Source organism: Xyrauchen texanus, chromosome 3 (assembly GCF_025860055.1).
Source record: "Xyrauchen texanus isolate HMW12.3.18 chromosome 3, RBS_HiC_50CHRs, whole genome shotgun sequence".
NCBI lineage: Eukaryota > Metazoa > Chordata > Actinopteri > Cypriniformes > Catostomidae > Xyrauchen > Xyrauchen texanus.
Genome location: NC_068278.1, coordinates 29,449,985 through 29,466,064, shown reverse-complemented (window position 1 = coordinate 29,466,064; position 16,080 = coordinate 29,449,985). Strand labels below are relative to the sequence as shown.

The following is a 16,080-nucleotide window of genomic DNA, read 5'->3' as shown; positions in this document are numbered from 1 at the left end:
AAGATTTCGGAAATATACGGGTTCAGGAATACTTTTATTGGATGGATTAAGTTACTTTATAGACACCCAGCAGAGGGGGTACAACCAAAGGATTAATTTCAGATTATTTTACTGTGGATAGGGGCACCCGGCAGGGTTGCCCTCTTTCACCATTATTGTTCTGTCTTGCCCTGGAACTATTAGCAGCTGCGATAAGAAGGGAAGAGGATTTTCAAGGGGTGGTGGTGGGAGGTATGTCACATAAACTTTTGCTTTATGCAGATTATATTTTATTTTTCATCTCTGACCCCATTAGATCTATGCCTTGCCTCCATAGAATTATTAATTCCTTTTCTAAATTCTCAGGATACATAGTCAATTGGTCTAAATCCAAAGATTTGGCTCTGACAGCGTACTGTCCAGTAACAGCTTTCCAGCCGGGCGCATTCCAGTGGCCCAAACAGGGCATTAAGTGTTTGGGCATTTTATTCCCAGCAAATTTGTTTAGATTTAGAAGTTACATAGGCCGATTGACAATGGTGGGCTAGGCCTACCCAAGATTTTGTTTTATTATTATGCATTCGGTCTCAGATATTTGTCTCATTGGTTGCTTCCACCTGAGAGAGCCCCTCCCTGGTTTTGTATTGAACAGGAAGTTCTTGCCCCAATTTCACCATTGCAGAGTCTTTCTATCAAACTAATCAGAGAATGTAAGTTACACCCCTTTATCTCGCATTTGCACTCATATGGACAAAGGTGTCCAGAGTGTTTAATTCAGACATTTATTTAAATGTTGCCTCAAGCATATGGTTGAACCCTAAATTATGTTTAGTCCGCTTTCTATTGGATTGTGGATTGTGAGAGGGGTTACTACACTCTGTGACCTATATGAGAGTGGAGTGTTGAGATCTTTTGAAAATTTGGTTCAACATTTTTGGATTCCCAGATCTCAGTTCTATAGGTATTTACAACTGCGCCACCTGCTCTGTATTATTTTTGGAAGTAGCATACACCCCCCTAAAGCAGCAGATTCAGCGTTTTATATGTGACATTTTGGGCGCTCATATATAATTTTGCCCCAGACTCTGTATTTTAGGTGATGGGTGGTCATAAATATAGGGAATAAACATATAAAACAATGGGTCCTAACCAGTGTTATGATTGCCAGACAAGTGATTTTAAGGGGTTGGAAGTCGTCTGGAGCGTCCCCATTTCAGGAGTGGTGTTAGGGATAGGGAGGGGGATGGGTGATAGTGGGAGTTCAATTTTGATTCTGTGTATTTATGTTTTGTTTTTCTGTGTTCGATGTAGGAGTCAATGTTAATCATAAAAAAAGCTGTATGTGTTTGGAACAACATGAGGATGAGTCAATGTTGACCCTTTAATATTCCTTTAATAACCATGTAACATCACAGTAGTCACTTATGGAGTAAATTCTTTATCGTTGCAGTACCTAGCATGCAGTTTGAGAAGTTGGCATATGCAGTAAAGGAGAAAGATGGTGTCCTGCACATCCCTATTCTTAGGACAGGAGATCTGACGTATAAGTCTTCTGTCCGTTGTTTCACACGCACAATGTCTGCTATGGTGATGGATGACTTTGAGGAAAGGAGAAATGCAGATGACTTCAGAATCACCTTCCAAAAAAGGGAGAAAGTACTGCTTCTTTCAAACTAAAATATTTTGTCATTGATTAATGAATTAGATGAAATCACCAACTTTCCATTGCTTTAGTAGGACACAGTGTATTGAGGTGCAGGTCTTGCAAATTCCCCTTTGTGAGATGGTCTTGTTTTATATGGCCTCAGTGATTATGTTAAGGGGTAAAAGTAGACAATTTTGAAGTATATTTATGTTGACATTGAAAAATATTACTTCTGATTGGCAGCTGAAAAATTGTACAGTATTGATTCAAGATGACTCAGTGTTTGAGCCTGAAGAGGCATTCCAGGTCCACCTTGGAAGTCCACAGGGTGACCACTGGATTGGAGCCATGATTGGAGTCAATGACATTGTTACTGTGACCATCACAAATGATGAAGATGGTGAGTAGTTATCTTGTAGCTTAAAAAAATTAAACATAAAAACTATTTAGCATTCAAACTATTAAAACAAGTTTTTAAAAGTCTGAGCTGTAAACCATGCTTTTCAGCACCTACAATTGAGTTTGAGCAAGCCTCATACCAAGTTCGTGAACCCCCTGGTCCAGATGGGATTGAGGTTTTGAATATCAAGGTAATTCGTAAAGGTGACCTTGACCGCACCTCCAAGATCCGATGCAGCACAAGGGATGGATCTGCCCAATCAGGTGTGGACTATAACCCCAGGAGTCGAGTCCTCAAGTTCAGCCCCGGTAAGTCATGGCTTCACCAAGTTCTAATTTGTTGTACCTATACATTATAATTCTGTTTTAATTTCCTCTCTCTTTGCTGATAGGTGTGGACCACATCCTCTTTAAGGTAGAGATCCTATCCAATGAGGACAGAGAGTGGCATGAATCTTTCTCGCTAGTCCTTGGTCCTGACGACCCTGTTGAAGCTGTTCTTGGAGAGATAAGCATAGCAACAGTGACTATCCTAGATCAAGAAGCTGCAGGAAGTCTCATCCTTCCAGCACCACCTATTGTAAGAAACTACTGAATACTTGTTTAATGTTTTCATTTTCACATTTGCTCTCAGCATTTATCAACACACTATGTATTAAAACTTTTGTGATCCATTAATTTGTTTTATATCAGCTCCACTGAGTTATTTAAGCCTTAAAATAAAACATTATTTAGGCCACTCATTTTTTTTATTTTGAAACATGCTGGTTTTTGTAACCCTTTTTGCTTGGATGGGCCTGCCGAGAAATATTAATTATCAAATAGCAAAATAATTATCAACATATTAGTAAATACAGTCTTGACCAACACAAAATAGGTATTTTAATAAAGCTTAGAAGCTGTACTTTACAATACATGTAGGCAATATGACCAAAACATCAAGCTGATCAAATAGCCATGTGTCATATGTTGTTGGAAAGCTGTCAAAGACTGTAATACAACCAGCCTATTTGTTTCTCTCTCAGAAACAAAATATAGCAAGTAATAGCTTAGTATATACCTTTGACATACATTTTACATTTACACAGGTGTTGCTTTTATGCTGCATTGTTTCTTATAACTTCACAAACAATAAACAGAACATAACATATCACATAGCATTAGTTAGAGGAGGTGATTATCTTTAAAACAAGCCCACACACAAAATAATCGGATGCAATAATCATTATATAATCCACTCGAAGCACAATGTGCACAGCACATAATGTGCTATCTGGTTAAAAACACATTAACTTTCCTGGATCAGATTACTTAATTGGAAATTATGTTGTATGTTGTCCAGCATCATGGAATGCTAAATCAATCATATTAGGATTCAGATCACTGCAGCCAGAAGTGGAAATCATCCAAATATGGGCAGAGATGATCATTCACTCTAATTACATATGGCCACAAGGAGATGCCACCAAGTACTTGACATGGATTCAATGATGGCTCAGATGACACAGAATGGAACTGAATGAGTATGCCTGCATACTTTGGAAAGAGAGCATACCTTTAGTCATTGTTGCATTTGCATGTGTAATTGGTTCTTATGTACAATTATTACGTTTTATTTGTTTAGAGAGGCTTTTAGACACTTGGAGAGGTTTTTGTACACTAGGATAAATTACATTTGAAATTATATGACTTTTGATTTGTTTGTCGTATCAACACAAAATTTTACTCAGTTACGGGTGACATGATTGGGAACAAAAGTTTTTCAGAGCTACCTTATTTAAACCTAAATAATAATAATTATATATATATATATATATATATATATATATATATATATATATATATATATATATATACATACTGGTATGTATATATATATATAATGTCAAATAAAAAAATAAGAACATTTTTATTTTATTTTATGAGTCTCTTTTATCTATCAGAGAATTTATCAATCTATATCACAATTTTTTTTTTTTTAAGTTTTCCTTAAAAAGATAACAAACACTTGGCATTCATTGTTTTTTTTTTTCTGTTATAAGGCTTTGATTTTGGGTATGCCACTCAAACATGAAATCTTTAAAAATGCCCTCAGAGCTTAAAGGGATAATTACTAGATTGACGGATACAGATTAAGATCATTCCTATGTTATAAATACCCGGTATGTAGAATATGTTAGAAAAATGCAGATTCTTTTTTTTATTTATATCTGCTTTTTGACTCAAAAATAACTACATATTCATTCAACTACAACACTAATAACACAATGTGCATTGTATTTTTTATTATTTCTATTACTGTTATAATTAGAGGTTGATAGATATTGGATTGTTCCGATAATGATAACTAAGGTGTCAGGAAGTGGAGATATCAAATTAATCGGCCAGTAGTTTTTGAAGTCAATTTATAAAATGTCAAAACAATAAATTTTTCTTGGTTTATTATGGCAAGCAATAAGATAATGAATGAATAAAATCCCAGTTGCAGTTTATTCAGTTTATGCAGTTTATAAGAGTTGGTCCATAACGCTGGACTTTTAAGTATAAACAAGCCCAAAACACGCTGGGGATATATCGGTCTACCTCTAGATATAATGATAATAATAACTATTTTTATTTAAGCCATATAAAGAGTTGTTTTATGCGTTAAATCTTCACAAATCTAATTTCATTTTTTGTTTTGAGCTTCTAACAGTTAGGCTTAAAATGCTATGCATTGGTCACTTAAAAATTAATAGCTGTTACATAAAAATGTTTGTAATTTATTCAAGCAATACAGTATTATGTTACTTTACACGTGAACAGTGGGGTAAAGGTAAAGCAAACAGTGGTCTGAAACTGATTGTTGGTCTCTCTAATGATTACACAAACTCATTTGGACTGTTTGTTCTCCTCACAGGTGGTGTCTCTGTCAGACTATGACTATGTCCAGGAGGTCACTAAGGAGGGCAGTAAAAAGTCTCCATCTCCTGGATATCCTCTGATTTGTGTGACTCCTTGTGACCCACATTACCCCAAATACTCAGTCATGAAAGAGCGTTGTGAGGAGGCAGGCATCAACCAGACCTCCGTTCACTTTAGCTGGGAGGTCGCGACCCCAACAGACATCAATGGAGCTCGATCTCCCTTTGAGACAGTGACGGATAACACACCTTACACCACAGTCAATCATATGGTTAGTCTAATATTTAGTCTGTTATCTTCTATACAGTTGTCAAAATGTGGAATGTAAAGTTTTATTACTGTTATCTACAACTTCCCATAATGCAAACAAGTAGTATGCAGTTTGTCACATTCATGTACAATGGCCTCAAACGGTATCTGGATACTTTTAGACACTAAAGTCACACTTAAAAAAATGAATTGCATTATATAACAAAATATCAAACCAAGAAGCACCGTTTATCTTATTTTTGAAAACGATATCATTTGTTATATAATTTAAAATTCAACAAACTTCTTATTGAGGAATGCTTCACTGGAAGAGCGTGCTTATGCTTTATTTTATTTCTATTTATTTTTTAAATATAGATGTATGAGCCATATTCATTTTATATTATTTTATGTAATTTTGTCCTGTGTCACTAGGGGGCTGTATGTGCTTTGTGGTTCAGCTGATCTCGGGTCAGCCCGGGTAGGCCATTTAACTAAGAGGAAACACAGACACAGGTGTTGCTAATTGGGAAGCAAACAGTTTTCGACTGTGCCTAGTAGTGTCTTGCCTTTGTGGTGATAACGGTTTGTTGTTTTTGTTACATGTATTATGAGTTAAGATATTGCCGCTGTATAATATATGGAGGAAAATAAACTTGCTAGATAATAGTAACGTAAACTGAATTCTCCGTTTGATATGTGTGAGGCTGCACGGGCGCACGTCTAAACTTAATCCGCTGTATTAGTAACCAGTACTAGACTTCGTTTAGGACTTAGTCAGTACATTTAGGTCGAAAACTGCTTCGATTTGGATAAGCCATCATCGTGAGGACGTGGACCTGTTGTATTGTGGATTTAACGGTGTTCGTTTGGAAACCACGGATGTGAGGTGGGCAAATGTTTGGAGTTGCCGATTGCTGAAAGGAGCTGCAACGGAGCGAGCTAAAGGGACACCGGATTACCACTATCATCACATCGGGACATCATTCATCAAGCCGCCAACGCTCTATTGGGGTATGTGGTGATCAGCGCTGATATTATGAATGGCCATGGTAATTTGTGTGCACACATTAGCGTAAAACCAATGCATTGGTAGTAACTCGCAACCGTCTAAAATAACTTTGCGTGTCTAGACGAGTTGTTGCACAACACAAAACTATTTTGCTGGCTTATTGATTAATAAACCAATTCGCTTTGTGTGGTCATTATGGCCGAAAAGGAAAAAGGCCAGCTTAGCTTTGAGACTGAACTTTGTGTGGGTGTAGGGGTAAAATCTGTAACTGAAAAACGTGTGGTTAAATTAACACCCAAAGCTTTGTTGGAAAAAATAAGTACTTTAGAAAAGGAGAGAAAGTCTAAATTTAGTAAACTGTCAAATGCAAAAGAATCTATTAATAAACTGATGGGTGATAAAGAGCATGTAAGTAAGGTTGAAAATGAATTTAACATGTTAAGTAAGTTGAGTGACGAAATACAGCATGTACATGCATCTTTATTGGGTTTATTGCCTGCTGATGAAGCAAAGAAACATGAAATATGGTATCATGCTAAAATGTTGAGTTTCAATGAGTTTTTTGTGGGTACAAATCAATGGTTGTATGACACTAAAGCTTGTTCAGTTACTAAAATGGATGATGATCATGATGATTTGCCGGTTCAAATTGAAACTCACCATGTTGATGTCAATGCTGAAAATGGAAACGAGATTGATGCCAGCAATGGAAGAAGAACTGATGGTGGAAAGGATGAGGAAGAGGAGGATCAGATTCAACCTCAAGACAGCATTTCAAATGTGCAGTCAAGGCACCGTGGCTCAAGTAGCGGATCCTCCAGTTGCAGATCCTCCACTTTTTCAGCCAGACGCAGGGCGAAGCGGAACAGGCCGCACTCTTGGCTCGAGCTGCTGCCTTAAAGGATAAGCATGCATTGGAGGAGCAGGAGCTCATCTTGAGGAGAAAGAAGGAGCAGCTTGAGCTGGACACTGAGATAGCTGCCACTTCTGCTAAGTTAGCAGTGCTACAGGTCGGTAGTAGCGTCCATTCAAGGCAATCTGATGGAATGGCTTCCTATATCAGAAAAGGGGCTAGATTTAAGCTCCCGTCTACCTCTCTCAATCCACAGGCCTCAGCATTTGTTCCTCTACCCTCACAGCGACATGCATCTCTACCACTACAAAGCAATGCTTCACCATTAGCCAAGCCATCTGTCTTGCCAAAGCCAACTGTCATTCAAAGCTTTCAACCCCTGCAAGGCCAACATCAGACAGCAGGTCTCTACAATTTGCTGCAACAACAGAATGACATAACAGCTCTTCTTGTTAAAATGCAAACTTTACAACTGCTACCGCACGAGAAATTCCAATTTATGATGGAGATCCTCTAAAGTTCAACACATTTATGAAGGCGTTTGAACACTGCGTGGAGGCAAAGACCAGCTGTAAAGGAGACTGTTTGTACTATCTTGAGCAATTTACTAGGGGCAGCCAAGGGATATTGTGCGCAGCTGTTTTCATATGACTGCAGATAAAGGATTCGCTGTTGCCAAAAAATTGCTCAAGGAGCACTTTGGAAATGAGTTTAAGATAACAGAAGCCTATATGGAGAAGGTCACAGGGTGGCCAAGTATCAAAGCTGAGGACCCCAAAGCACTTAAAGCTTATGGACTCTTCCTCCGTGAGTGTTCCAACGCTATGGATGATCTTCAGTACTTGGAGGAACTTAACATGCCAGCAAACATAAAGATTCTGAGTCAGAAGCTTCCGTATAAACTCAGACCAGTGGAGAACAAGGGCATGTGAGATATTGGAGAACACTGGTCGAAGAGCGCGATTCTCAGACATTGTGGAATACATCGAGCGCCAGGTCAGGATCACTTCAGATCCAATCTTTGGTGACATACAGGACACATTACCTGTTATCAAGGGAGCTACAAAAGCAAGCAAGTCGCAAGTAAAACCTCAGTTGGGAAGAAACAGCTTTGCAACACAGGTGGTCATTGAGGATGGATACAGCAAACTAGATAGTAACAAGAAAGAAAAGGTTCAAAACAAAGTGACATCCTTCACCAAGACTGATCCTATTTCCTGCCTGTATTGTGCTTCTGGTAATCATGTTTTGGAACAATGTTTTAAGCTGGGAAAAAGGACACACAGGGAGAAACTGGACTATCTAAAAGAGAAAGGTCTGTGTTTCAGTTGCTTGTGCACAGGACACTTGAGTAAGAATTGCGACAAGCGCATTATTTGCAACAAGTGCAACCGAACGCATCCCAGTGTTTTGCACATAGGAGAGAAGGAAAGGGTTACTCAAAAGGATCAGAAGCATGGCGAGCAGAAAATGACTGAGCAGTCAAATACTTCCGACAGCTGTACTACATCCTCCGCTTGTTGTCTTACAGGGGCTGGGCACTGCAATGGAACTCTTCCCATTTTGCCTGTTAAGGTGAAGTGCTTAAAGGGAAACAAGGTTATTGAAACCTATGCTTTTCTGGACCCAGGGAGTACAGGGACTTTCTGCACCAGGAAGCTCATTGAAAAGTTGAACATAGAAGGACGCAAATGCAAGATTCATATCCGCACCTTGGGCCATAATACCGTAGTGGAAAGCTCCATTGTTGACGGACTGGAAATTTCAGGAGTTTCTGGTAAATGCTTCTATCCTCTTTCCAAAGTGTGTACCCAGAATGGGATGCCTGTTTCTACAGCCAACATAATCAGCGAAAGGGAGCTGAAAAAATGGCCTTATTTAGAGGATATAAAGATTCCCCATATAAATGCTGATGTTGACCTATTAATTGGCACAAACGCCTCCAAGTTGATGGAGCCTTGGGAGGTGATCAACAGTCGTGAAGGTGAAGGACCCTACACGGTTAGAACCCTACTGGGATGGGTAATAAATGGTCCGTTACGGGGAAGTAGCGACTGTGGAAGTGATCACCCTTTAGTTTATGCCAACAGAATTGCCATTGACAGAATTGAAGAACTGTTAACCAGCCAGTTCAACTACGACTTTAATGAGCAAGCTTCTGCAGAACAGGAAGAAATGTCAAGGGAAGAAAAGAAGTTTGTGGAGATAATGGAAAGCTCTGCTCAGCTTAAAAACGGACATTACATGTTTCAAATGCCTTTCAAAGGGAAAGATGTTTTGATGCCGAACAACCTCAGTGTTGCCATGCAGCGTGTTTGTGGTCTAAAAAGGAGACTTCAGAGAGATGCAAGCTTTCATGAAGAGTACAACAACTTCCTTGCTGATGTTATTAGCAATGGCTATGCCGAAGAAGTGCCACAGCATCAGTTGGAAACGCCAATAGGGAAGGTGTGGTATATCCCGCACCACGGCGTGTACCATCCACGGAAAAGAAAGCTACGAGTGGTGTTTGACTGTGGAGCAGAGTACAAAGGGATCTCGCTCAACAGTCAGCTCTTGCAAGGACCGAACCTCACCAGCTCGTTAGTTGGAGTTCTTATGAGGTTCAGACAGGAACAGGTGGCCGTAATGGCGGACATAAAGGCTATGTTCCACCAGGTTAAGGTGACAGAAAAACACCGGGACTACTTAAGATTCTTATGGTGGCCTCAAGGTAACCTGGAGCAAGGTCTTGTAGAGCATCGCATGACTGTCCATTTATTTGGAGCGGTTTCATCACCCAGTGTCGCCTGTCTTGCTCTTAGAAAAACTGCGGAAGACAATCAGGCTAACTTTCCAACAGAAGTGATTGAAACGGTCAACCGAAACTTCTATATGGATGACCTATTGAAGAGTCTGCCCTCTGAAGAGGATGCAGTCACCATGGTTAAGAACCTTATAACCATTTGCGGCAGAGGAGGGTTTACCCTCACTCAATGGATTAGTAATAGTCGAGAAGTGCTTCAAAGCCTCCCAGAGGATCTCAAGTCCAAGAACCTGCATGAGCTTGATCTGGACAGGGATAAGCTGCCGTTGGACAGAGCTTTGGGTTTGCAGTGGTGTATCGAAACGGATACTTTCAAATTCAAGCTGAAAGTCAAGGAGAAGCCGGCAACCAAGCGAGGCATGCTATCCATCATCAGTTCCGCTCTACGATCCATTGGGGTTCCTGGCACCTCTAGTACTTCCGGCCAAACTGCTGTTGCAGGGGTTATGCAGGACGAAGTGTGATTGGGACGATCCAATACCTCCAGCTTTCCAGCAGAAGTGGAACAAATGGCTGTCAGATCTTGAGAAGGTGGCATATTTCAAGATCCACAGATGTGTGAAGCCTGCAGGATTTGGTAGGACTGTTAGCGCCCAATTGCATCACTTCGCCGATGCAAGCGAGAATGGCTATGGTACGGTTACTTACCAGAGGATGCAGAACATGGATGAGAAGGTTCATGTTACTTTCTTATTTGGCAAAGCCCGAGTTGCCCCCCTGAAGACTGTCACCATTCCCCGTTTAGAGCTCACCGCTGCCATTGTTGCAGTACGAGTGGACAAGATGCTTCAATCGGAGCTCCAGTTCCCATTAGAGAAGACTTGCTTTTGGACTGATAGCACATCAGTTCTTAAGTACATAAAGAATGAGGACCGAAGATTTCAGACCTTTGTAGCAAACAGGGTAACCACCATCAGGGTCAACTCGGAAATTGATCAGTGGAGATATGTTCCCACATCCCTGAACCCTGCTGACGATTCTTCACGTGGATTGAAGGCAGAAGATCTTGTGAAACAAAGATGGATAGAAGGCCCAAAATTCCTACGGGAACCTGAAGAAATGTGGCCAAGATTTCCTGTGGATACAAGTGTCACTGCCGACGACCCAGAAGTAAAGAGATGTCTGACTGTCAATGCAATACTAGTTGACACCAACGCCACATCGCAACTGATGACTTATTTCTCTGATTGGCAAAGATTGAAAGTTGCAGTTGCGTGGCTCATTAAGCTAAAAGGAACTCTGCTCAAACTGAAAGAAAAAAGAAAAGAGTTGGAGTATGCAAACACCAGTGTTATTGGAACCGTAAGGTTGGATGTGCAAAAGGAGATGCAAGCTTTCTCAAAATCGCTTTGGAATCAGAAGGTGATGCTGGAAGATCTCTTGGAGGCTGAGACCTCCATAATCGCTTTTTGCCAGCAAGAAAGATTCCCCACTGAATTTGCTGCACTAACCTCTGGCAAGCCACAAGTGCCGAGAAGTAGCAGCCTCCTCAAATTGGATCCGGTTCTAAAAGGAGGACTTCTACGAGTTGGGGGACGACTGAGAAAGGCAGCAATCCCTGAGGACATTAAACACCCCCTCATCTTGTCAAAGGACCAACATATCTCTGATCTTATCCTCCGTCATGTCCATTTACAGCTTGGACATGGAGGTAGAAGTCATGTTCTTTCCGCTACAAGGAGAAAATATTGGATCACAAATGGACCTACTGCAGTGAGGAAGATCATATCAAGATGCCTCATTTGCAAGCTCCATGGTGGAAAACCTGGTGAGCAAAAAATGGCAGACCTGCCAGAAGAGAGAGTGGTTCCTGATCTACCGCCGTTCACAAACGTTGGCGTAGATTATTTTGGGCCAGTTGATGTAAAAAGAGGGCGTAGCATCATGAAAAGATATGGAGTAGTATTCACTTGTATGACAAGTAGAGCCGTGCACCTGGAGGTGGCCTATTCTCTTGACACAGACTCATGCATCAACGCTATGGAGGTTCATCTGTCGAAGAGGACAAGTCTCGCGACTTGAGATCTGACAATTGCACCAACTTTGTGGGTGCAGAAAGGGAGTTGCGAGAAACCTTAGCCTCTTTGAATCATGACTGCATTGAAAGATCCTTGTCCAAAAAGGGAATCAAGTGGAGCTTTAACCCTCCAACTGGGTCGCATCACGGTGGCGCATGGGAGCGCAAGATACGGATGATCAGAAAGATCTTGTGCTCTGTGCTCCGTCAGCAAACCTTGGATGATGAAGGGTTCCATACTGTGCTCTGTGAGGCTGAAGCTATGCTTAACGATCGCCCCATCACAAGACTGTCAGAGGATCCCAACGATCTTGAGGCGTTGACGCCAAACCATCTGCTACTCCTCAAAGGAAAACCAGTTCTCCCACCAGGACTGTTCAACAAAAAGGATGTTTACGCAAGGAGAAGGTGGAAACAAACACAGTACATTTCAGATCTCTTTTGGAAGAGGTGGATCCGCGAGTACTTACCGCTTTTACAGGAGCGTCAAAAGTGGAACCAGGAGAAGAGGAGTTTTGTTCCTGGAGACCTGGTCATGATTGCGGACTCCACAGCACCACGTGGGTCATGGATGTTAGGAAGAGTCCTGGAAACCTTCCCTGATAAGAGAGGTCTGGTACGTGTGGTTCGTTTGAAGACCAAGACAAACATCATTGAACGACCCATCACTAAAATATGCTTGCTTAATGAAGCTAAAGAGTAATTGGTTCCCATTTTCATATCTATATTTTCGGTATTTGTGGCTCTTTTGAATTTGGTGTAATTGCTCTGGCAGACACAATTAGGGGCTGGAGTGTATGAGCCATATTCATTTTGTATTATTTTATGTAATTTTGTCCTGTGTCACTAGGGGGCTGTATGTGCTTTGTGGTTCAGCTGATCTCGGGTCAGCCCGGGTAGGCCATTTAACTAAGAGGAAACACAGACACAGGTGTTGCTAATTGGGAAGCAAACAGTTTTCCACTGTGCCTAGTAGTGTCTTGCCTTTGTGGTGATAACGGTTTGTTGTTTTTGTTACATGTATTATGAGTTAAGATATTGCCGCTGTATAATATATGGAGGAAAATAAACTTGCTTGATAATAGTAACGAAACTGAATTCTCCGTTTGATATGTGTGAGGCTGCACGGGCGCACGTCTAAACTTAATCCGCTGTATTAGTAACCAGTACTAGACTTCGTTTAGGACTTAGTCAGTACAATAGATGTTTATATGTTATATATAGTTTTGTTATATAATGCAACTATATTCATATGTTTTTAAGTGTGGCTTTAGTGGCCAGTACATTTTGGGATCTTTGGGATCTTTGTATATGTTAATATGTAATGTTTCAGTCACTGTAACTTGTATCCTTATGTTCTTTGGTATATATAAATGTTATTGCTTCACAGGTCCTGGACAGTATCTATTTTAGCAGACGTTTCCATGTACGCTGTGTTGCCCATGCCAGAGATAAATCTGGGCACCTGGGTACTCCCCTGAGGAGCAACATTGTTACCATCGGCACTGAGGGCTCAATATGCCACACTCCTGTTACCACAGGAATCGCTCGAGGCTTTCAGGCCCAGTCCTTTATTGCCACTCTGAAATATCTGGATGTGAAACACAAAGAGCATCCAAACAGGTCAGAGGAGACTCTTTGTAAGCAAATGATTATGTAGTCATAGTTTTATTTCTCAAATGAGACTGCAGCTCAAACATTTGTGAAGAACTATATAATTTTTGCCTCTAAGTAAAGCAAGATTACATTTCTGAGTTTGAAAGAACATAAAAAATAAGTATTTTAGGCAACCGCAGGTCCATAACACATTTGAGTTATGATCAATAAAAGCAGCTTTTTTATTTTAAGTTAGTTTTTATTTTCCTCTGAACAGGATCCAAATCTCGGTGCAAATCCCTCATCAGGATGGAATGCTTCCCTTGGTGTCCACCTTGCCTCTGCACAACCTGCACTTCCTACTTTCTGAGTCTATTTACCGTCAGCAGCATGTCTGCTCAAACCTGGTCACACTTAAAGACCTACAGGGTATCTCTGGTGAGAAGCCCATACTAGATCAGAGCAGAGACAGTAGATTAAATACATTTTAACATCAATCACATTTTAAATTAGTTACAAAATTTGTTACAAAACATTAGTTGAATTAGTTACAAAACATGGCTAAAATCTTTCTTTATGTATAATAATTATTACAACTTTTACACAAGAATGTTTGAATATAGAATCAGATGTGAAATAGAATGATTTTAGAATATTGCAGAGACTTTTGTTAGATTTTGGGTAACGCTGTAAAATAGAAGTTATATAAGTTAACATTAGTTAATGCAATAGTAGTGATATTTCACCCAAAAATGAAAATTCTCTCATAATTTCTCACCCTCTTGCCATCCCAGATGTGTATGACTTTTTATCTTCTGCAGAGCACAAACAAAGATTTTCAGGAGAATATCTCAGCTTTGTAAGTCCATACAATGCAAGTGAATGGTGGCTAGAACTTTTAAGGTCCAAAAAGTAGTAATGGCAGCATAAAAATATAATCCATATGGTTCCAATGGTTTAATCCATGTCTTCAGAAGCGATATAATAGGTGTGAGTTTTACTGTAATTTCCAAATTTTTCTTGTGTTTTTGACGATTCATATTCTTCATGCATATCACCACCTACTGGGCTGGGAGGAGAATTTAGAGTAAAAAAACGATTTAACTTTAGATCTATTTTTCATCTACACCTATCATAATGGTTTTGAAGGTGTTGATTTAACCATTGAAGTCATATGGGATTTTCATGCTTCCTTTATGTGCTTTTGGATCTTCAAATCTGCACACCATTTACTTGCATTTTATGGACCTATAGAGCTGAGATATTCTTCTAAAATTCTTTGTTTGTGTTCAGCAGAAGAAAGAAAGTCATGGTGTGAGGGTGAGCAAATAATCCTAACTTGATCTAACAATTAAAATGTTTACAGCATTTAGTAAACTTGGTTAATGTTCATTTCTACATACTGGACACAAATATATTTGTAACATTAAACAATGTATATGTTAACATTAGTTAAAGCATTATGATCTACCATGAACTTATACTAAACAATAGAATCTTTATGAAGTAAAACTAACCAAGATTTATAAATGCTGTAGAAAATAATTATGTATATTATTATATAATATATAAAATATATTATATTATATTATATTATATATAAATTATACATATTGATTAGCTAATGGTAACATATAGAACTTTTTGTAAAGTGTTACCGATAGCCTTTGAGAATGCAATCACATCATCCAACTCCAGCATGTCCCAGGAATCATGCTTTACATTTCTGAATAAAACATAATTTTCCCACAGAAACTGGCTTCCTCGATGATGTGTCATATGACAGCATATCCCTGGGTCCTGGATACGACCGTCCATACCAATTTAACCCCAATGTGCGAGAACCCAAAACCATCCAGCTATACAAGCATCTCAATCTAAAGAGCTGTATATGGACATTTGATGCTTATTATGACATGACAGAGCTGATTGATGTATGTGGAGGATCGGTAACTGCTGACTTTCAGGTTTGTGTCCACCTTTTTTCGTACATGGAAGACCACATGATTTCCATTCCATTTTACCACATCAACTGACAAAAAAACAAAAAACAGTCAGTTGATGTGGTAAAATGGAATGGAAATCATGTGGTCTTCCATGCATATATATATATATACACACACTTTCGGCCAAAGATTTTAAATAATTTACAGATTTTACTGTTTCAGAAGGAAATTGGTAATTTTATTTACCTAAGTGGCATTCAACTGATCACAAAGTATAGTCAGGACATTACGGATGTAAAAAAACAGCACCATCACTATTTGAAGCCATTTAAAAAAAAAAAATTCCAAGTCATTTTTGATCAAATCTAGACAGGCCCCATTTCCAGCAGCATCTCTCCAACACCTTATCCTTGAGTAATAATGCTAAATTGCTAATTTGGTACTAGAAAATCACTTGCCAATATATCAAACACAGTTGAAAGCTATTTGTTCATTAAATTAAGCTTAACATTGTGTTTGTGTTTGTTTTTGAGTTGCCACAGTATGCAATAGACTGGCATGTCTTAAAGTCAATATTTTGTAAAAAAAAAAAAAAAAAAGATTTCTCTAATAAATCATCAGTCAATAATTGTTTTAAGGAATGATTTGCCACAAACTGAAGATTTCATGCAAAG

General features: G+C 39.3%; 1 protein-coding gene across 1 annotated transcript in view; it reads left to right on the top strand.

Moving 5' to 3' along the window:
* Positions 1–16,080, top strand: part of LOC127629694 (extracellular matrix organizing protein FRAS1-like) — a 221,840-nt gene that overhangs the window by 195,857 nt on the left and 9,903 nt on the right. Inside the window, exons 58-65 of the mRNA XM_052106916.1 lie at positions 1,430–1,635; positions 1,868–2,024; positions 2,132–2,332; positions 2,416–2,603; positions 4,923–5,198; positions 13,255–13,487; positions 13,738–13,898; positions 15,213–15,427. Of these exons, the coding sequence (XP_051962876.1) occupies positions 1,430–1,635; positions 1,868–2,024; positions 2,132–2,332; positions 2,416–2,603; positions 4,923–5,198; positions 13,255–13,487; positions 13,738–13,898; positions 15,213–15,427 (1,637 nt within the window). The remainder of the gene's footprint in view (positions 1–1,429; positions 1,636–1,867; positions 2,025–2,131; positions 2,333–2,415; positions 2,604–4,922; positions 5,199–13,254; positions 13,488–13,737; positions 13,899–15,212; positions 15,428–16,080) is intronic.